We start from the raw sequence: 22557 nt of genomic DNA, 5'->3' as shown, positions 1-22557 counted from the left end.
ATTGATTTTGCTGTTAGCACTCAAAAACATTAATCTACTGTATATTCTGTTTTGTAAGGTGAAGCACAGTAAGTACTGTAGGAGAAGAACCTATATTTTATATTACATGTGTATGTGGCAGGTGTACTGTGTGTGCTTATATTGATTTTTGATTTATGGCTTACTATTGTCTAGAGGCGCCTTTGTGAAATAAACACATTCTCTTTTTTCAAGAAAACAGCTATACATTCGAGTGTAGGGGGGTTCAGAGAAGAAACTGCAGTTAGAAGGTGCTAATTGGATGAGTTGCATATTAAAAAGCACGGGGAAAGAAACTGAGGCACTTGTCTAACTGTATCAGAAAAAACAAAAAACCTTTTCCTAACTGTGTTTAAAGGAGAAAACCTTCACCGGAGAATGGAGCTAAAATATGCCGCCATTGTTGGTATGCCACAATAAAAGTATTTTCATTTTTGATGTAGAATGGTAGAGTGCCTTGGTTTTCTCTTGCTATGATATTTCCTCTTTTTATTGTTCCACTCAAATAAGTGTTTTTATTTAATCTGAATTTACTCACTGTCGCTTTTTAGTTCCCACCGAAAACATACATTGTTAATACAAATAAACTAAATCAGGGTTATATTGTTGTGACTTACTGTTGAATTATTTTTATAGAAATTCTTGGAGATGTCTGATTCATCTGATTCATCTTTCTTTTTCTATCTGACCAAAATCCAAGTATAATTCCAGCGTGTTCACTTAAAGTCTTTAACCTTTTACAGTGTTTTACTGTACCATTTCGCCTTTGGACAGTGATTTAGACAAGCATCCTCCAGCCATGCACTAAAGGAATATTGCAGGTGAAATGTTTAGTATTTATACCAAATAATTACAACCATAACCATAATCTCAGTGGAACGTGTTTTCCTTTCAACACCTTTGGCTGCACTGCATCTGAACTTCTCTGAGGCTTCCTGAGTGCCTCAGTTCTGCTGCACCAGATTGAATCACTGTCATCTCAGGATGAGCTATGAACCACTTCAGCCTCGGAGTCTCCGCATTGTTTGGCAAAGGAAATAAATCAGTCAGCATTGCACTAATGGCAGTGCTCTTAGATCAAAACGTCAGAAAGCAGTCACTCTCACCCAGAGATGGAAGCAAACCAAACGATGGCACCTGGCTGATGTCAGATCCATCTGAGGCACAGGATCAAGAGGGGTGCTGAAGGGGCAGTGATCCTTTCATCCACAGTTCATGGGGTTTTGTCCAATCAATCAGTGAGCCCTTCTTTCCTCAGTCTGTGATTGTGAATAATGTAAAGATAGAAGAAAAGCATAGATAATGAATAGAATAGGTTCAGTCAGTCCAGGGGCCAAAGGTCAAAGTGATTCACAGAGCAGGAGGAGGGGTTTCTCACATTAATGACTTCTTTTTCTGTTGGCTCTGCTTTTCAAAGGGTCCTTCAGGGTCTGTCATTGTATGCTGTTATAAACCCACAGGGGAAAACAAGCTTATCACCTCAATTGCAATGATTGTTTGCATGGTTCTAAACTGTACCAAGAACAGCTATATCATACCTGTACACAGATCACTCTAATTCAGTTATATACCACTACCAGTCAGGGAGCTATAGATAGGCTAAGGTTTGTGCCTCACATGAAAAGAAACATTACCCTCCTACTGTCACATACATGTAATTACACCCATATGGTTTCATTTTTGGTAAAAGAGGAATCAGAGCTGTTTATCTAGCTGGGGGAATTTATCCTTCCATATTAATATCTGATGTTGCAGTACAACAGCTACATCAGCCTTTGTAATTTCCATCTAATTTCATTTTTCTTCAATCTGTGCTCATTAACTGACAATTCGCTGTCCCACATCACATAATCACTGCTTCGTGTAGATCGATGGCCAAAAGCTTTTGCAATAACAGGTTGCATGAGTGAGGCCGGCGCCACGGAGGCTAACATGTATGCTAACTGATCCCATTGTGTTATAGCTGAATATTAACATGACCCTCATAGAAATGGCCTTGGGGCATGGATAATCTAATTTAGCTTGAGTAATGTTGCCTGTCATTAGCAAATGAATACAGTCGGGTCCCTCTGAAGGCTCTGCAATCTATTCTGCTATGGGTAAAATTAGCCGCCAATTAAGGTTGTTTTTCATACTGGAACAAAAAAAATTCTAACAGAGGAGACGGCGATAATTGAAGTTAATCACGGCTGAGCTTTGCCATGTCAATCCTGGTTTCAGAAGAACTGCTTTTGAACGTCGCTGTCATGACTCTTAAGTGTTAACGGCACTGAAAGCTTGTCAGTGATGTTGTCAGTGATGTTGGTGACAATCCAGTGAGTGGCACTCAGGTGAGTCAGAGGCGCTTCCTGGCCAGATGCTACGGTCTGTTTTCAGCATTTCTCCTCCCTGGCAGGTTGACAGAGGTTCTCCCCGCATGACACCGTCCATCATAATCCGGCATCAGCGGCGATGACGTGTTGCCACAGCCTTCCACACTGTCGGCTGTTGCTTGGAGACTCTGCAGCTGGAAGGTGTTTGGTTCCTCCGCGGTCGCCGAGGGACCATGAGCAAATGGAGCGGGTCAGAGGGTCGCCCAGTAAGACGGGCTGTGCCAAAAGAGACTATTATTACACACTCAGAGGCAGGCGGCGGCTCTCGCTGCCTCGGCAAGACACTCGTCCTCGGAGAGAAAAGGCAGGTTCACTGCAAATGCATCCAGGTGGAACGTGATAATGAACACACCCGCCTCTCGACGCCTCTCAACCTCCATTGTGGATTTTCTTTTTTTTTTTTTTTTTTAAAGCTAGTGAGTTGAGGTGATTTTTTTTTTGATGACCAATTTCCTGGTTCAGCAAGCTGCTGATGGTGTTTAAGAAAAGCACTTTGGTTCTATCAAGTTGCATTCAATTTCTGAACGTGTGAGACATCACACTCACTTTGGTGTTTTCAGATTGCATGCTGTCCAACTGTCTTTCTCTCTCTCTCACACACACACACACACACACACACACACACACACAAACATAAATACATATACACCTTTACACACATAAACACACAAACCCTCCGCAGACACACACACACACACACACACACACTAGCTCCAGCACCATAGTGTCTTGCAAAGAGTTCCCCATTAGACCTTGCTCCTGCTCTAAATGTCTCGCCACTTAGTGTGTTAAAAACCCAGAGCCGTGTGCGTGTTGTCAGGGCTGAAAATGGGCCAGAGTCCTGTCTAAAGTGGGGCACAGTGGTTTATAAAAAGCATGTCCATTTACTCAAGTATTTCATAGGGAGAAGGTTGATTGTGCCTCTGAGATGTATCAGGTTTTTACAGTGCTGAATCTGATGATTCTCTCAACATATCATTAGAGGTCAGTTTGGAACCAGGAAAAACACAGCAGCAAACATACATGCCTAGTACATCTCACAGCCACTTGCAAGACTTCAAGTTGTGTTAGCATGAATGCTTTATGCTCCAAATTATAGTATGAATATAAATACAGTCAAGAATATGTTGAACATTCATCTATAAACACAGGAATGTATAAAGATCAGAAAACTCAGTAGTCTCTCAGCTGCACTTCCTAGTCGAGCATATTTAAACTGTTGAATGAACCTCAACTTTTAGAGGTCCTATGTTCAAGCCCTTTTCCCTCTTTCCAAATCTGGATCAGGTGCTGCCATCAGGTGGGACCCTTGTCTCCGATCTTGACTGCTGATTGGCTGAGTAAGTAGATCAGCTCATTCAGACGCCAACTAATAAAGGAACTCTCCCCCCAGGAATCCCTTGGCACGCAGCGCCTGAGACGATTGAGCTGGAAACAGATTGGACTGAATAAGAATATCAGGGAGATGTGGCAGAGAATGTTCTAGATAAATGATAGATTCATCCTGTCAGTATTTGGTATGCACTGAAATATTGAATTGCCCTGTCAAAACTTGGCTGAAGTTTTCACTAGATCATGTTTTCTCTCATGTTGTCTAGTTACTAGCGCACAACTGGAGTGTTCAAAACCGATTGGCGTCCTTGTCTGAACTTCAAATTATCTTGTTTGATCTTGACCCGCCACGATGGCCCCGACTCTTGCCGACTCCAGAGCGGTCAAGGAGTGTGTAATAGGTGTAAACGCTTCCCAATACATCTTCATCTCGCAGCTGAACGGCCCCAGCTCACCAAAGGCAACTAGGGAGGGAGAGGAAGAGAGGAGAGAGGTAGAAACTAGGGCACTGTTATCTGGCCCCTTTTTCACCAAGCACCAGGCACAAGGCAGAGATAGAGGAAGAAAGAGCTGTGGACGGGAGAACAGGAGAGAAGAGAGGACATCAGAACTCGACTGAAGCTGTGGAGAAAGACGGGGGGAACCGCCGGAGTCGGCAGCCCGCGTCAAGGAAGACAGAGACACAACTAACGCAGCCGGCACTCTCTTACGCACGCTCTTGGAAACTCTTGAAGATCACGCGCGCTCGCTTCCATACACAGCACACGTACACACTCACATTTACTTTTGTCGCACACACACAGACACACGTGCGCATACACACACACACGCACACACACACACACATACACACACCGCCCTCCCACCCGTAACTTTACACATACACAAACACTGAGCGGCAGCATGTTTGAAGAGCAGGCGACGAAGGTGAAGATCACGTCTCTGGTGATTTTGGTGGGCATGTCGTCCATGCTGGCGGCGGTGGTGACTGACCACTGGGCCGTGCTGAGCCCCCGGGTGGAGAAGCTCAACACCACCTGCCAGGCAGCCCACTTCGGCCTCTGGAGGCTCTGCAAGAAGAGCATCTACATGGTGGAGGAGGACCCCCAGGGCAAAGGCTGCGGCCCCATCAGCTTACCTGGAGGTATGGAGCTTGTTCCCCTGCTCTGTCTCGCTAGTGCCGAAGGAAAACCGGCTGTGTGATGCTTTGTGTTTTTGTTTGATGCCATTAGTGACAAACAAGTCTTCCTGGTGTCCTCAGAAGAGAAAAGAAAAACTCCCGGTTTTACTCAGTGTGTGCTGCTGTGTGAGTCATTTCTCTTAGTAATTCAAGTGAATTTGTTCTGAGGGTTGGTAACTCTGTTAGCTCTCCTGGTTTGAAATATGATAATAGCCTGGATGTTTATTTTAGGGTGAGGTGTTTGTCTTTGCCAGATTTAGAAATATTGGGGGTGTGGTGGGGTGGGGTGGGGTGGGGTGGGGTGTGGTGGGGTGGGGTGGGGTGGGTGGGGGGGGGGGGTTTGATGGTGGAAACTGAATTGAAAACCAGTAAGGACGTCTTTATACTGTTGGTCCACTAATTGTGTAAACATGGTCATGGCAGAAACACAAACACACAAAAAAAATCTTGGACTCGAGAGCACAACATGATGGCAACATCATCTTTTTTTGCCCTTCTGTCTCTCTTGGTTATATTTCATCTGCTCTCTTCTTTTTCAATTTGCACTTAGCCCCTTTAAAAACAGCATCCTGACTTTTCAGCGCTGTGGGACCGCCTGGTGTTTTCCCTTCGCCACCCACACTTTTCATTAACCCTCGCCCTCTCACCACAAATAAACACTGAAAACACAGCAAAGTGGCTTCAATTTTTCAATATATCTTGAAACATCAAGCGTCATTGCCCTACAGGAAGGAAAACATACAAAATACTGTAGGAACTGCCAAGTCGGGAAGGGAAAGGAAGGGGAGGAGGGAAGGAGGGAAGGAGGGAAAGGGGCTGAGAGTCTGTGTCACTGTCAGTATGTAGCCAGAGGATAACAGGAGGCAAAGTCAGAGTAAGTGGTGTGAGCAGGCTTGGTCAGCCATGTGATAATCTCCCTCTCTCTCAGTCCAATTCCTACTCTGCTCTGTCTATCTCCCTCTGTGTGTGTGTGTGTGTGTGTGTGTGTGTGTGTGTGTGTGTGTGTGCCTTTCCCTCTCTTTCCCTCTCCTTCTGTGTCTCTCTCCTCTCACAAACGCACACACATGCATGGCAGACACCATGTGTGCTGGCATGCATGTGTGCGCACGCACACACACACACACACACACACACACACACACACACACACACACACACACACACACACACGCACACACACACGCACACACACACACACACACACACATGTTTGGACTGTGTGTCTGAGGCCAGGCTGTATGACAGTTCTATGCCCAGCCTTTCCCCTGAACCATCATTATCTTCCACAGAGGAAGTCTCTGAACAGACTGCCAATTAAGCGCGCTTAAACAGCTGAAGTCAAGTGCCTAATGGAAGGGTATCCGCTGCTATAGTGTCCAGTTAACATGAGAAAAACATGAATCTGTTCTGTCTGGGCTGACGGACTCTCATTGTAAAATCTGCAAGAAAATCCCTTGTACCGTTCACCTTAGCTCTGATTTCTCTTGTTTTACTGGCACTTCTCTCTTACATGATCGCTCTTTGGTCACAGGGAGAACATTACATCACTTGTCATTCTGACTGTTGCTTTACTAAAATGTAAAGTAGAATTTAACCTCTAAATTTTTTGTTCGTTCTGATGTGCAATATCACAGTGGATTTGAGGTTTGTTTTGATCAAACAAGACACTGGACAGTCTGGAGAGCAGTTTTTAGGGAACTCACTTAATTTAAGCTGTATTTTCTGATGCTACCAAAGAATCCATGGTTTGCACAATGTTGACATGCACCTGTATATAGTGGCCAGACTCTCACTTAATTGCAAGCTCTCGTCAAATGGAGCCAATGCCGGGGTAAACAGTGTCTAGCTGGCCTCTAGCTGTGTGTGCGTGCCTTGCAGCCTAACAGAGAGATTTCACTCCGGCTCTATCACCGATTTAGCCTCCGGCTCCACTACCTCAGGATCAGTACAGGCCTTAATGAAGTGTGGCTTCCAGCTCCACCTCATGAGTTAGAGTACACCTGGGAGGCTGAGGAGGGATGAAAGGGATGGGATGGAGAAGGGAAAGGGATGGAGGGGGTCGATGGTGGCAGGGATGCCTCTGTCGAGGGGAGTGGAGGAGGATGTGATACTGTACTAAGTTGGATCCATCAGGCTCGGGGATCCAGCGTCACTCCAGTGTCACTGGATGGTGGAGTGGACAGTGAAAGAGGGGAAGACAGAGAGAGAGACAGAAAGAAAGAGAAACAGAGAGGGACAATATAGACACAGACAGACAGATGTGGCCGCAGCCTGATATAAAAGCACCACAATCACAGGAATAACCAGAATCTCTGCTTTTTGATTGGATAAGTTCAATCAAAGAGCATCAGCTTATCAGCTGTAGGCCTGCAGCAGTACTGTATCAGGGTGTCTGTACAGAATCTCAGCTGCTTCTCAACCACTCAATATGACCTGGACTGGAGGGGACTGATGGGAGCGAGAGAGGGGCCATCTAATTGACTCAGAGACAAAAGGGGAAAGGCCAGGGAAGAGCGTCTTCCATTAGAGTTCATTAGAATATATGTACATTTTCTTGTGACCAGCTATTTGTTTCTGGCATCCAATCACCGTGAGCAACTCAACAACAGGGTTTATAGCACAACAACAACAACAACACTGGGTCCTTATTAATAAAGCTACATGTTAATGAATCTAATCACACCTATCTATAAATCATCGCTCAGTTTTCGTAAGACTCCAAAAATGTGTTGCAATAACCTTGCAACACATTTGTGGAGCAATGAAGCTTGTGTGATTGTGTGAAAAGAGATACCTGGGTATTAAAAATCGGCTTCATTACTATTGGCTTCATGTGGTGTTGTTATCTTTGCAAAAACCTGTTGTTGAGGTACTAACACAGTTTGATTGCCATAAATAAAGACATATTGAAAAAGCATTTCATTGACATTATCATTTAAATGTTGTAAACAATTCCAGTGACGCATATGCCCAGAGAGCCCTTAACAGACATTTATCCTAATCATGATGTGTTAAGTAATCTTCTCTTGTATCATTACACACACACACACACACACACACACACACACACACACACACACACACACACACACACACACATACATACAGATGCATGTACACATGCATATGCTTTGAACTTTTTATTACATGTATTTCAATACAAAAAGTTTAAAAATTTCATGATTGTTAGTTAAGTATTTATTGTACTTCTTCTTCTTCTTCTTCTTCTTATTATTATTATTATTATACTTATTATTATTAGGCTATTATTATTGTTGCTGCATTGGCATTACACTAGGCTCAAGGAGATTCCCAGGCCTATTGTCATGATGTCATAAACAGTCCCTTTGTCATGGAATTCTTACAGTTCTGTTCATGATCCAAAAGCTGTTGTCACTTCACTTACCTACTTACCTACTTCATGTCACTGCTGCTGACTTCCAAAGGACTTGTAACTAAAAAACAAGGCTCAACAACTAACCTGCAACGATACAAGAATGATTCCATTTCACTACCCACAAAGGGTAAACTACCCAGGTAGGTCTCTTTTCACAGAATCACACAAGCTTTAAATGATACAGCATAGAGCAAGGCTTTTGCAACGCATTTGTGGAGTCTGAAGGAAACTGTGTGATTAGATTCATTATCATGTAGCTTTATTAATAAAAACCTGGTGTTGTTGTTGAGTTGCTTACAATGATTGATTACCCAAAACAAATAGTTGGACATTGTTGGTATTCTAATAACCTTATCATTTTAATGTTAGAAAGTATTGCAGTGGTACGTGTCCCCAGACAGCTCCTTAGAGGATGATTATCCTAATCATAACCTGTTTGTAATGCTAATTGAGACATCAGTAAACTGATATGTGCACACGTGGCATTACAAACACACGCTCACGCATGCACGTGTGCGCAGATATAGACAAACACACATCAGCACACACACACACACACACACACACACACACACACACATCCACAAGGACGTGCATACACACATGCACATGATATTTATTCAAACACACATACATATGATATTTATTCATACACACATGCAAATGTTTGGATATTTAAACCCATATATTTCAATTTACTTGTTCAGTGTTTTGGCTTATTTAAACCATTATTTAATTATATATTTGTTTATTTATTTTTCATTTTATTGCCATGTTGCACATTGTACAGTCCAAGGGCTGCACATGATGTCATAGGCACTAGCATTGTAATGTCATCCTTGCAGTACAGGGGTTATCAGCCAAAGAGTTACTGACACATTGCTTTAGTGTTGACTTCCAACAAGTTATAACTAAACTTGGACTCTAACAATCTGCAACAAGAATGATTCCCTTTCACAACCTACATATGGTGAACAGTCCAGGTAGGCCTGGTTTCACACACACACTTTACATAATGGAAGAGCATGAAACATGGTTATTTGCAGCACATTTGTAGAGTGTTAAGGAAGCTGGAGTGATGATGTGCACTCTACAATGCTAAACTGCTGTCTGTACCAAATGTTAAATATCCTCACCAGCTGAATTTAGATGTAATGTAAAAACTTCTGCTCTGAAGCACTTGGTGGCACAGCAAGCTGAAGTTCATATCATCTACTGAACAAGTTAGTTCAAATCCAGCTTATGCCCTATGTTGCATGTCAGCCATCTCTTACGACAATTCAGTGTATTTTTAATGATATGGTATTTCTATTGATGATATGGTATTCAGTATTATATCACACTGAGCAACAAAAATGATGGGAGAGAAAGATATACTTAAATGCAACTCAAATAGTAAGACTCAAGCTCATAGCAGTGCGGGTAGATTTTATGTTTCTTGGTCTACTTTGTCACAGTGTGCCCCTTATTTCAAATATATCTCCATCCTCTTTTCTAATTAACTGTGTTTTCTGTGACCCAATAGATGATTTCACTCCTGTGAACATCTGGGAATACAATCCAGCTGCTTCCCTCTGTTTGCACAACGAACAAACAGCTAATAAGCCGCTCACTCCAGAGGAAACAGAGTACCTGGACTACGCAGCCTGCCACAGCGCTCCGTGGAACCAGCAGACTACTGGATTTCTCCTGAAGATTCGTGAATGCTCTGGCAACAAAGTAGCGTGTGATCCCTCAAGAAGCAACGAGGATGCCCAAGAAGACAACAGCCCCATTCCCATGTACACCAGGATTTGGGTCAGGCTTTTTGAAAATGGCCCTCTGCAGTCCACACAGTCAGCTGAACACATCAGCAGCACTGCTGAAGGGTCCCCAAAGCATCAAGTGGCTTCAAAGCAGGCAGCTATCAGCGCACCCGTCCCTAATGAAAGACTGTACAAACCGCTGGAGGGCTGTGGGGCTGTCCACTCTGCCATCGTGAGTGCGTACAGCCTGCCCTCCCCCGGGGCTGAGGCCACATCCTCAGACAAGAGGTGTGGCGACAGTAACGTCCATCCCAATGAGCGGCCTGCCAGGGTCCCACCCGCCTGCGATCGAGCCACCAAAACCAAACGCCACCGGGATGAAAGCCTGGAGACCAAGGAAGAGCGCAGCCACAGAAATGCAAAGCTCCTAAAGATGGATGACAGTTTTCTCTCTCCAATCAAACCAGACGCCCCCAGCTGGAAGAGCACACAGAGGGGGACAAGAGTGATGGCTCACAAACGGAAAAGGGACGAGGAGACACGCAATGACTACAGAAGTCTTTGAGGAAGACCCAACAGTGGATCTCACCTCTATACCTTATTCCTACAAATATACTGTTTTGCATTTCAAAACAAATTAAAAACAAATAACTTCATTAAGGCAGATTCAGTGCTGTGACTACTTGGCTATACGGGCCTTGCTGTTGGTTGAAGGCAGCGTCATCGTTAGGCCTGGGCGTCCAAGGCTACAGCCCCGAATGTTTTATGAATAGCCCCGGATCTCAAAAAAAAAAATAAAAATTTAGTTAGTAGTCAGAGCGGGCCGGTTATTTTACGTGAGCCAGCTTTAAAGCCCGTCTTTGGGTGCATCGAGGTACATGCTGGGACACAAATCGAACTCACCTGTCGCTGCTTGCTACGTGTGTCTGTTTGGTAGCGGGCTCTGCCAATCTGTCATCGTGTAGTTTGAGTCGAACTAAAGGAATAGGCTACGTTATGGATGATTTTAATCGCTCGGCCCTAGTCTAGGTCAGAGAAGGCAAGGTGGGCTACAGCCAGGAAACACAATGTCAGGAAAAGACAAGACAGGTTATGGATCTTCTTCACGTTTTCAAAAGAGGAAGAAAGGTACGATATGTTATAGGTTAGTTTAATCAAGTGACTGATTATCCATATCTGGAAAGACAGCAAAAATCAGCTGTGTGGTGGCGAGTTGACTGACAGGCGGCCAGATGGGCACTGGAGTGTGAGCTTGGACTGACACTTGGTTGATAGCTTCATGGTTAGATGCCTACAAGCTACAGCAGTTGTTTTTTTTTAGCTCAACATCTTCAATATAATATTGGATCACTGTAAACAAAATGTTACTATTTCTCTCCAGTCAGCTGGTTAGTCAGTTAGTTACTGAATCCTCCCATTCAGGTCTACTTATGTGGGCTGCTGAACATTAAATGCAAAAACTAATTCTCTTTTATATAAATATTTATGTATATATATATATATATATTTTATATTTTTATATATATATTTTAACTAATTCTCTTCACATTAAACATTATTTTCAATTTAAGACATTGTTTCCCTTAAACGTGAGAAAATGTTTAAAAATGTAATTTTTAATTTGTGCCTCTGTATATTTTACTATGCTGGTAGACTCCTCCAGCCATTCAGAATGGATTAGGCTTTTCATGGTGATCTTTGATGTGGCGTTGAAAATATCAGCTTCCTAACAGAAGGACATCACAGGTTAAATAATTTACTTCTTAAAATGAGTTATGCTTAAAGTTAAGTTTCCATACGTAACAAACAAACCAAAGTAGCTCACTATTAGGTTGTAGTAATATAGTGATATAGGTAGTGAAATATAAAGAAATATAACTTTTGATTAAATATATCTCACTGGATTACGATTGGATTGGACCTTTTTTTTTTTCACAGCAAAGAGACAGATGAGGAGTGAGGAGCACATACTGTATATCATATATATTTAAAGTTTTATATATTAATTGATAACTGTGTCTGTTCATTTTTTGCAAAACCTGAAATGAACAAGAGAGAGGAGACAGAGACAAAGAGAGATGAGGGGAGGAGACAAATAAGTGTCAAGAGAAGAATTCAGGAGGCAGCCTGAGGAGAGAGACAGACAGACTACAATATACTGTCTCACTGTTGGCCTGTACAGACTGCTGCTCAAACTGTTTACTGTGCTGCTTCATTTACACCCATGTATGTTCCTGTCAAATTACACCAGATTGATGCATTTTGCTTTTAAATTTAAAAAAAATTCTCGGGGGGGGGGGCGGGGGGGGGCGGGGGTGACTTCCTCTGGGCTGAGCCCTGGATGTTCTGAAATTCTAACAACGCCCCTGGTTGAAGGAAAAGAAAACATGATCCAGGTCACTCATTAGTAATGGGGGCAGGGGTTAAATTAGGATCTGTGGTGTAGAGGAGCCTTGATTCACAGAGTTGGCAGGCGGTGGGGCTGAATATTATGTTTTATAAGCAGTATATCAAGCCTTTAATTATCTCTCTCATAATTTGATTGTTTTATCATTCACAACCCAAAGTTTCAATATAAAGTGGTAACTATCTTTGCTCTGTGTGGTTACAGCCAAGCAACAGGCTTCAGTCCTCTGTATTTTCTGTACTGTCTATCAGCTGCAATATAATCCATAGAGCCTTAGTTCATGTATTAACTGTCCTGACTGAAAAATACTTGATGATGATCGATCAATCCATCGCTGCAGGCTAGTGAATAAAATTCACTCACATCTCAATATTGTTATATAACAACTCATTTAGAGCCATATTTATTAAGAGGCACCCTAATTACTTCTATGTACTAAATCTTAATGGACGCAGCTTTCTCCAGTTTAGAGCTGGATTTATTAAGACCACTTATGCAAATCAGGTCAGTCACAGTTTTCCAATTAATATACCTGAGATGTAAGTACTGTAAGTTCAGGGAGGTTAGCAAATATTTATATATTCCAATATATAATAATTATTCAAATGAGTGAATAGATTAGCGAGTATTAAAATATTGAATGGAATAGAGTGAACCATTCTTTAAAAAGTAAAATGAGTGTGTTTGTGACAGCCTGAACTATATGGGGAATCCCTAGCATGCCAATATACCAATATATAGGAACTAGTAACAGGAGAGAGACAGCCTGATCCTGGCAAAGATCCCGCCTAATTGTTTTAATATTTATTTATGTAAAAATGATAGTGGATGTTATTCCTTGACTGTCTTGCATTTAGTCTGGTGTTGATTTATCCCCAAAATCCTTCAGCACTGAGTGTGCATGTCTACCAGGTGAAACGTGTATGTCAAGCCATTTGAACATTGCACAGAGGAGAGAGCAGACTGTGATTCCCCACTGTTTTGTTGTGCAAGTATTGCACGACTCCACTTGGCCCAAGGTTCCAGTTTGTTTTTTAATTTCATCAAGAAGTGATAAAATAACATGAGTATAGTCTGCCTGATGACGTTTGGAAACCTCTGTTTAACCCCTGACTGGGGACATCCATCTTTTTTCAGCAGCATTTTAGCATTAGAACTTCAGAACTAATTACATAGCAATACCTTAATAAGAAAATCATATTTAAATAAGTGCCTAGCACCTTGACTCAGGTTAAGGGTTGCTGGGCCATGAGAGGCCCAATAGAGTGACAAACATAGATGCCAGTTTAATAGATACACAATCCTGTTCAGAAAAATGGATGGGTGAATAGATTGATTTAGATTAACATTTTTTAGGTGGAGGCTTCAAATAAGCCCATTGGGTTTTCTGCCTCTCCCTGCACTGTATATTATTTGTTTTATTTATTATTTATTATTATTTTATTTTTTAAATTGTGCAAAAATAAAACTAAACTAAACTAAAAATTGATGGCACTCTTAAAGATGCTGAAAGAAAATGGTGAGTCATGCAAAATGGGCCACAAACAGGCAAACAAGGCATCAAGGAACAAAAGGAACACACACCAGTAGAGAGGTGCTAGCCACAGCAGAGTAAGAAACTATCTTGTGAAAATGGGGGTTGCTGCACACAAACTTGGCTTAAATAAAGATATATTTTGGTCACACTTTATTTGGATAGTCGAATGTTGATACTCAACTTCCTATCAAGCGACAATAATGTGTCACTAAAAAGTCTGCTGAGTTTCAAGTGATACTCATAATAGTGTGAAAAGTAGTCTAGGCTAGGTTTAATCTTAGATGTTAATATTAGAAATAGGGTCAAGTTAGAATTAGGTTTAGGTTTACAAATGGGGTCAGGTTTAGGGTTAGGCTGAAGCCAGGCTTATGGTTACATGTAGAAAATGCAGCAAATAGGCAAGTGACACTTTGTTGAACAGCTACTGTTGTAGGATCCATGACTCTGGGGGTTCTGGAGACAAAAGGCGATCTAATACTTGATGGTTGTACCTAACAAACTGGCCACTGACTGTAGAACCTGATGGAGTGGCTTACTGGTTGACAGCGCCACACCAGCGTTGCTTTATCCGCTTCTCAATATAATGTGTGTGTTGTAGGTCGAGCGCGTTGAGCACATAACCAAAACACACTGCTGTGGAAAAAGCCCCCGGAGTGAATTGGCGGAGAACAATAACAGATTACATCCTTGATGTATACCCATGGCAAGCAGTGGTGATTGGACTTAATAACATGCTTTTGCGTTTTCCCAAATAGAGGGGGAGTTGATCATCAAGAGGCACATACACAAGCACTTTTTCATACCGGCGCAATTACACTGCTTTTGTGAAGGGGTTGCATAATAACAGCAGCAAGGCAGTGAACCCAAATGACTTTTTGAAATTACCTTCCCACAAATGACGCATGACAGCTCGAGTGCTATAAAAAATCAAACAAAAACCCTTTATGAATTACATGATGTTGCTCGGCTGGGAAATAAAAGGTAGGCTACTTTTGTGTGTGTGTGTTTGTGTGTGTGTGTTGCTGTACATACGTGTTGCAAAGAAGCAAAGGAGTGGGAGTTCATTATGAGAGAAGTTATAGAGTGTCAGAGTTGTGAAGCATCCCATGTTTCTGCAAGTTATTGGAGAAGCACAGCGTGAAGAGATTAGCCCCGTAACATTTGCAGCGCTAAATGGAGCTTCTGCCTCCTCTGCTTTTGTGTGTCCTCCAGCGCCGCCGTCCAACAGTATCAGGGACACAATGCCTGGCTGGTGCCCCCAATTCATACCCCCTTTCTCAGCCACAAAAGCACCGATGTCACCTTGAGCCACCCTTTTCACTTCCCAGACACCTAGTCATTTTCCTCGCTGGCCTGTCTGGCTCCTGCTTATAGTGCAGAGCCAAGACTGTGGGGGTGTGTGGGATTAATTTAGCATGCAGCAAACAAGTTAAAGGTCCATAGTTAGAATGAATCGTTACTCATTACGTAAATTTCAAATATATTAAAGGACGTATTTATCATCAGAGTTAACTGATGTCACTGCTTACAGATTGCGATGATAGAGATGGTGCTGTTTGTGGCGATGATGATGCTGATAATGGTCTTTTTTCTTTTTTTGAATTTTGTAATAAAAGTCAATCCACACACACCCACACGCACACACACACACACACACACACATACACACTCAGACAGACACACACAGGGTCATGAGGGCCGTGAGGACTCTCCTGTGCTGTTGTGTCCCAGTTATGAGCGCTCCTGATGGAATAGCCATTCAAATACCATCTGATTCACATTGACCCAGAATCAGTCGGTCATTCTGTGTGGCCAGAAAAAGAACAGCGCCCCCCCCCTCCCATCCCCTAAAAATAAACATTCTCCTCTAATACCACTGCAAAAAAGAAGAAGCTATTTCCAGGATGTAAGTTGGATCCGCCCAGTTGCATTTTGTCATTCGTCATCAGAGAAAAAACAACAACATGGAAATGCTGTAAACAGTCAGTTAAAAGTGATTTTTTTTGATGGCACTTCATCTATCCTCCAAAATTTCAAGGATAAGTGAAAGAGGGTTTGAAGAAGAGGAGGAGGAAGGGAACTGTATGAAAAGGGAAAGGAAGACCATGGGAAACTGAAAGAAGGATGAAAGGGAAAGTTGAGGTGGAAGAGAGAGGCGGGAAAGCTTAAAAAAATGCATGCAATGGCATAACGACAGGTGGGGAGCGGAGGATGGAGAGGCACCGTTTGAGTTAAAGTGTGGAAAGGGAGGGGAAAGGAGACGCTGGATATCAAAGAGAGGAGGCGGCAGAGAAAGAACGGAGTGTAATGGAAGGAGGCAAAACTGAAGTGACAGGCGATGCCTCCTTCTAATCACCCTCCTCCCTGGAACTAAGTATCCCCATTAGCCCGCCTGCAAGGTCAATGATATGCACCCAAATATTCCCCTCTTCACTGCATACTACATGTCCATACTCAGAGTTTCACCATCTAGATTTAAGTTTCCAGCCTGAAATGTTGTCTTTTTTGGACAGCGTAGCACACATGAGGTGAGCGCTTATGCTGTATTCACATTATGTAGTAGATGGCAAAGCAGATGTTCTTTTTTTCAGTGGGAGAATGACAGAAAACTCCACCAACGATGGCATAAGGTGCCACCTACAGATAAGACTTGGCAACAAAAGTTGAAGTTTTCCAACTTTTACCTGCTACTGTGGCAGTGAAGACGAAAGAAGTAACAAAATGAATGCAGCATGTATGTTTGTGCACCTGCTGTTTGGTTTGCCTGCTATTCCAGCTCCCTGCTTTGGCTTCTTATTCATTTACAGAGCGAATTATATTAAATATTTGCTGCAAATATCACCTATTTGAAATGATGTGAAATATTGAAAATGAAGAGTCACACAATAGTATTTAGCAGATCAGTTTTTACTCTACCAGTGTATGTGAAATAGGTCAACCTTGTTTGGCAAAATCACCCTAGCAACAAAACTAGCCAAGCACTCAATCCATCACTCAAGCACTCTCTGTCTGCTTTCCATATAATACCTCTTATCTAAACAGAGATTTAAAAAGATAAGTAGAAGCTCAATCTCTTGGAGCTCCCTTTGGATAAATTATAGGTCTTGCTATCTTGTCTTTGTGTGGTGGGCAGATAATGTCTTCATAGAGACTGGAGTAAATCTTACAGCTGGACCCAAACACATATTAGCTCAGCCCCAGAGGTGAGAGACCTAATGAGAATAGGCTAATGAAACTAATATTACAATATTACTAATATTTACAGCTTCAAGCTGCACTGTGACCCTGCCTCCATCTTTCCTTACCTCTAACCTGTCCCCTGACACACACACACACATACACACACATACACACACACACACACACACACACATACACACACGTATTCTCTCGATATGCCTTTACATGGGTAAATAGATAAGACTAGCCAAGACCAGCAGCACCCTGTTGCTAGGTTACCTCTTTGGTGATTCTTTCTCATCCTGGGTAACAAACAGCTCCTCTGTTGCCTGGCACACACACACACACACACACACACACACACACACCCACACACACACACACAAACATTGTCCATCTCTGTGTGGACAAGACCTGTCTGCTTTATGGGTTTAATCTCAGAAAGAAAAGATGGTGGGTGGAGGGAAGGGAAGAGGGGATGGTCACTCGGCCTTTACCTCTTCTCCGTCCCTCCCTCCCTGTCTAACTACCTTGGAGACAGTGAATACGTAGATGAATGTGCAGAAGATGAGTGCACCATACAATGTTTTTTCTATATGAGGCTATATTTAAGATTAGTTATAGGACTAGAGTTTGGGCGAGCAAAGTGCAAAAAACCTGTTTGTGTGGCTGGCACTGGGTGAGAACTGATTTCTGGGAAATGAGAGTGGCCAACATGAAAGGTAGCAAAGGATTTGAGTTTAGGACATGTTTTATTTTAGGACAACAGCAAGCCACAGAACACTGCTGTGATTTGGGGGTGGTGTTTAACGTCCCAGTGATCAAATAGCCAGAGAGAATCTGCAACAGTCTCAGTCGCATGCTGGTTCTTTACCAATTTAGAAATAGCTTTTTGGAAATAGCTTTCTCTTTCATGTGTGGATGTAACATATTCATGTAAACACCAGCACTGACTGCATAGTTCATTTTCTGTGGTAGTGAGTATAGAGAATGTCCTTTCAACCGGAGGACCCAGGTTCGAGCCCCTGTGTCGGCATGCAGCCGCCCTGCTGAAGTGTCAGACACTGAATCAGCTCCATCTCCAGCTCTCTCTATTTTTTACTTAAACTGCAAAGTTCCTTTGTACCGAGTAACTTTAAAGTCCAATGAAACAGCATTTTGAGAGCATCTTGCTTCCTTAATTTGATGTATATCCTGCTGAAACAGGATGTTGGGGACATAACACATGAGGGGAGCATTTAAAAGCGTAAACCACTGGGATATCAGTCAGGGAGAGAAAGACAGTTTTATTTGATGTGAGGGGCGAGATTGTTCAAAAATCTGTGATGGTATTTTTGGTTGGAATTTTTATTTACGCCTACTGGTACACAATGAGATAATCATTTAAAATACACGGTTTTCCAAGAAGTAAATGGGATTTTACATGAAAATACAAGAAAATAAAAGAATTTTTTTTTGGCATTTATTGTTAAATATGTGTATATTATGACAGAGAAAAATTAGCTAACAATGTGAAAAAGCCATTTTACATTTCATTATGACTTTAATGACTATTGGGCCCATGAAATCCATTCAGAATCCATTGTAAACTTTAAAAAATGAATGGTTGTAAATAGGGAAATAAGGCTGCTTTTTCAATCCCTGAAAAGCTTTTTCAGAGATATGAGGTTTATAGAGATGTGAGATGTAAGACATGAGGTGTTTAGACATTTGAACTGTGATACAGTCTTATGAACTATTAACTTGGGTAGCTGGCAAATGAGTACTTGCTTCCAAGTGACTGAACATACAGGTACAAGCAAATTAACAAGGCCAGCATAGTGCACTTAGTACTGTGTATTCCAATCAGCATGGTGTATTTCAGGTGTGAAACACCAAGCATGTACTACATGGTTTAAATATAGCCAGAAAATGTTTTACACAGTTTTTCTCATAATAAAGTTGCCTCCAGAGTTGTGTGTGTGTTGTGTGTGTCTCATTAATGCTGTGTATGCCTCTTGGTAATGGCATCCTTTGAGAGATGTGACTTCTAGACTCATTGGTAGTGCAGACACATGGGGGGGACAGACACAACCAAAGCCACCTGCACTCTCCACTTCAATCGGTGTTTTCATCTCTCTCTCTCTCTCTCTCTCTCTCTCTTTCTCTCTGTCTCTCTGTCATCCTCCCATCTCTCCCCCTGTCTTACTCTGCAGCAAAAAACTGCTCCTACTTCAAACACTTCACATCGGGGGAAGAAGCAGAGCTTTTTGAAGTCAAGACTCAGAAAGGTGGGTGCCTTTTCTCTTCCTCCCTCCTCCTGGGTGAGGGCTTGGCCAGAAAGCCTGCGGTTGGCCTACATGTTAGACGGGATCCAAGATAGTTTGCCTTGAAAGAAATACAGGCCTTAAATGTGTCTGTGACGAGGAGACATGGTGACACAGAAGCCACCAGTATAAAGTGAAGAAGGTAGAAATGGAGGCAAACAAACAAAATCATTCGAAAACGCTATATATCCATATTGGAAAAAATGTACTGCCTGAAATTTACCAGGCAATATTTGAAAAACATAAATGATTCTGTCCTCAAAATGAAGTATTTTATAAGCAAATGTCTTAAGGTGACTCCTAACTTCAATACTAAATAACCCATAACATTCATGCCTATATCTGCCGGCTGACTCTTCCAGCTTGTGCATTTTTAAGCTGTAAAAATGCCCACAAGGACTCACATACAGAGATCTGCACAGATAGTCACAGACACAATGTCAACGACAGATAGACACAGAAACACACAGATATACTGCCACACATACACAAGGAAGCATGAAGGAACATACATATTCAAATAGACATCAGTATCAAAGTCATTTTGATTCAAGTAGGCTACAAGAAATGTAAAGGATTTTGTCTTGGTGACATCGGTGAAGAGATATAGTGACAACTTAGAGAGTTTCACATTACATACATATATGGTACCAAGTGCAAGACATACTATGGACAGAACACTATACATACAGTATAAACTACATTCAGTATTGTATAATATGTACTTCAGGGCAGCGTAATGTACAGTAGGGATGCAACTGTAGAGGGAAATATAGTGACTGACCAGAATAAATGATCAGAATTGAACAACCTACATCCATGTGGCTGAAAAGTGATCGCCTCCAGTGTACAAGAACAGGGTTGAGGCGACACATGCACACATGGATGCGTGAAAGCATACGCACACAAGGATGTGCACATGCATGTATGCACACACACACACACACACACACACACACACACACGCACTAACCCTAACCCTAACCCTAACCCCACGCAACACACAGTTTTCTCAAACGGAGATAGAAGGAAGCCAACCTCAGCTGGAGAGACTGACTGTAAGGTTATTTTGCACTTGGTGTTATACCACAGTTGGAGTGCTAAGATGGAATAGGAAGCTCCGAGGATCATTTTTATCACAGCTGGAGTGTTAGAGAGGAGGGGGAACCCGCTTATCTTCATCTGACAATAAGACACTAAGGGAGAGGGGGGGAGAGAGATGTTCTAATCACCTGGTTATAAGCCTCCAGCATCTTATCTGTCATGCAGATGCCGTTATTGCTCCAGTTTGGATAAATGACTGTTGTTTTTTAAGTGAGGCTAATTTAAAGGCTAATTATCTGTGTCATAACTCGCCTGAGCGTACTATTGAAGCAATTATTATGTAAACGACACTGCAACTGCCCCTTCTGTTCCTACCCACTCTCTCCTGTTTTATCGCTGTCACTCACTCTCTCTCTCTTTCTCATCCCTCTTTACTTTTTCTCTCTGTCTCTCTCTTCCTCTTTCTCTCTTTTCCCTTCCTCATCGTGTCTCCCTCTCTGTGTCTCTCTCCTCTCGCTCTGTCACCTTTCCTCATTTCCTCCCTCTTTTCTCTGTGTCTCCTCTCTCTCTCTTCAGAGTACAATATCTCAGCAGCAGCCATCGCGATCTTCAGCCTCTTCTTCATGATCCTGGGCACGCTTTGTGTCATCTTCTCCTTTGGGAAGGGGCGGGACTACCTGCTCAGGCCTGCTGGAATGTTCTTTGCCTTTGCAGGTCAGATATGGCTGAATAAGCCTCACAGATCTCTTACAGTGTTACGGCTGAACATGCAATGAGGGGTATCATCATTTTGCGGTCATACATCTGTTTTTTTGATGTAGAACATTATATTAACAGAGCATTTTCAAGTGTTAATAAAGTTGGTTTTTCAGTGACAATTATTTGGAGTTGGCTAGTGTTGACTGGACCGTTGTTTGGCCAAATACAGAGCTGATATGACTCTGGGGCGAGTGTTTAAAACTATCTAAAGGTGTTAAATTAACTCTGATGGGTGTGGACTTGGGCTAGATTAACTGACATAGTGTTGATTTTCACACTCTCAGACTTGACACTGACGATTTTGCTGTAGAACTGTATAGATGCTTCTTCAAATGGTTATGAAAAGAAAGGTAACATAAATGCAACCTCGGTTTGTAGCAAAGAAAAGCAGCTCCAACCCATTACAAACACTCCTTTCTGTGTTTGACCGCAGGCCTTTGCATCATCATTTCTGTGGAGGTAATGCGCCAGTCTGTCAAGCGTATGATTGACAGCGACGAGACCATCTGGATTGAATACTACTACTCCTGGTCCTTCACTTGTGCCTGCGCCTCCTTCACCCTGCTCCTCCTCAGCGGAGTCGCCCTGCTCCTCATCTCTATGCCCCACATGCCACGCAACCCCTGGGAGACCTGCATGGACGCTGAGCCAGACACCATAGACTAGCCACTGCTGACACACCCAACAGAGCTCCAGACCAGGGTCAAATCAGAACAGACTACTTAAGGCTAGACTAGACAAGACCCGGGTCAGATAGTATTTGCCTTCTTAGGTGCCAGATGGAAGGGGTTTGACACAAAGGGTGGTGCAATAAGTGGCATAATGTCACATTCAAGTATTTAATGTGAAATTTAGTATACTTTTTAGTGACAGCTTACCTGACATCATCTGAATTGTCCCGCTGCAGTAAATCATACCACATCTGGCACTCTAAGCAGGCTAAAATTATTTGCAAATGCTGTTTCACCCAGGCCTGGACTAGACTAGAACAAAACAGAGTAGACTAGAGACAATTTATGACCATAACAGAGAAAGGAGGACAGAGGCAGGCAGTACGAGTGGATAAAAGGCAACGAGAAACAGCAGGCAAGACCAGATCAAACCTTAAGACTGAATAAATCAACCAACATAAGACCACACCAGACCAGAGAAGATTAGACTAAACGACACTAAAATCAGACTGGACTAGACCAAACTAGTCCTTACAGCATCAGACTTATTAAGACCGTACTGGACTAAGTAAGACTAGACTAAACCAGACCAGGATGACAAGGGTAAGC

The 22557-nt window shown here is 42.5% G+C and overlaps 1 protein-coding gene across 1 annotated transcript; it reads left to right on the top strand.

The window, feature by feature from the left end:
* The first annotated feature begins 4625 nt into the window (after positions 1-4625).
* Positions 4626-21943, top strand: cacng1b (calcium channel, voltage-dependent, gamma subunit 1b). Its single transcript, XM_071916730.1, has 4 exons — positions 4626-4866; positions 19364-19438; positions 21095-21232; positions 21711-21943. Exons 1-4 carry the CDS (start codon positions 4626-4628, stop codon positions 21941-21943), a joined length of 687 nt encoding a protein of 228 aa, XP_071772831.1.
* Positions 21944-22557: the final 614 nt, after the last annotated feature.

This window comes from Centroberyx gerrardi, chromosome 7 (genome assembly GCF_048128805.1).
Source record: "Centroberyx gerrardi isolate f3 chromosome 7, fCenGer3.hap1.cur.20231027, whole genome shotgun sequence".
Lineage (NCBI taxonomy): Eukaryota > Metazoa > Chordata > Actinopteri > Beryciformes > Berycidae > Centroberyx > Centroberyx gerrardi.
Note: the sequence above shows the minus strand (reverse complement) of the source record. Positions and strands in the feature narration are given on the sequence as shown.

What these genes read in the sequence shown, in the direction of transcription:
- cacng1b (XM_071916730.1), top strand. Translation starts at nt 4,626, where the DNA reads ATGTTTGAAGAGCAGGCGACGAAGGTGAAGATCACGTCTCTGGTGATT. An exon ending in CCCCATCAGCTTACCTGGAG is followed by an intron (nt 4,867 to 19,363) that starts GTATGGAGCTTG and finishes CTTACTCTGCAG; the next exon opens with CAAAAAACTGCTCCTACTTC. An exon ending in AATGTTCTTTGCCTTTGCAG is followed by an intron (nt 21,233 to 21,710) that starts GTCAGATATGGC and finishes GTTTGACCGCAG; the next exon opens with GCCTTTGCATCATCATTTCT.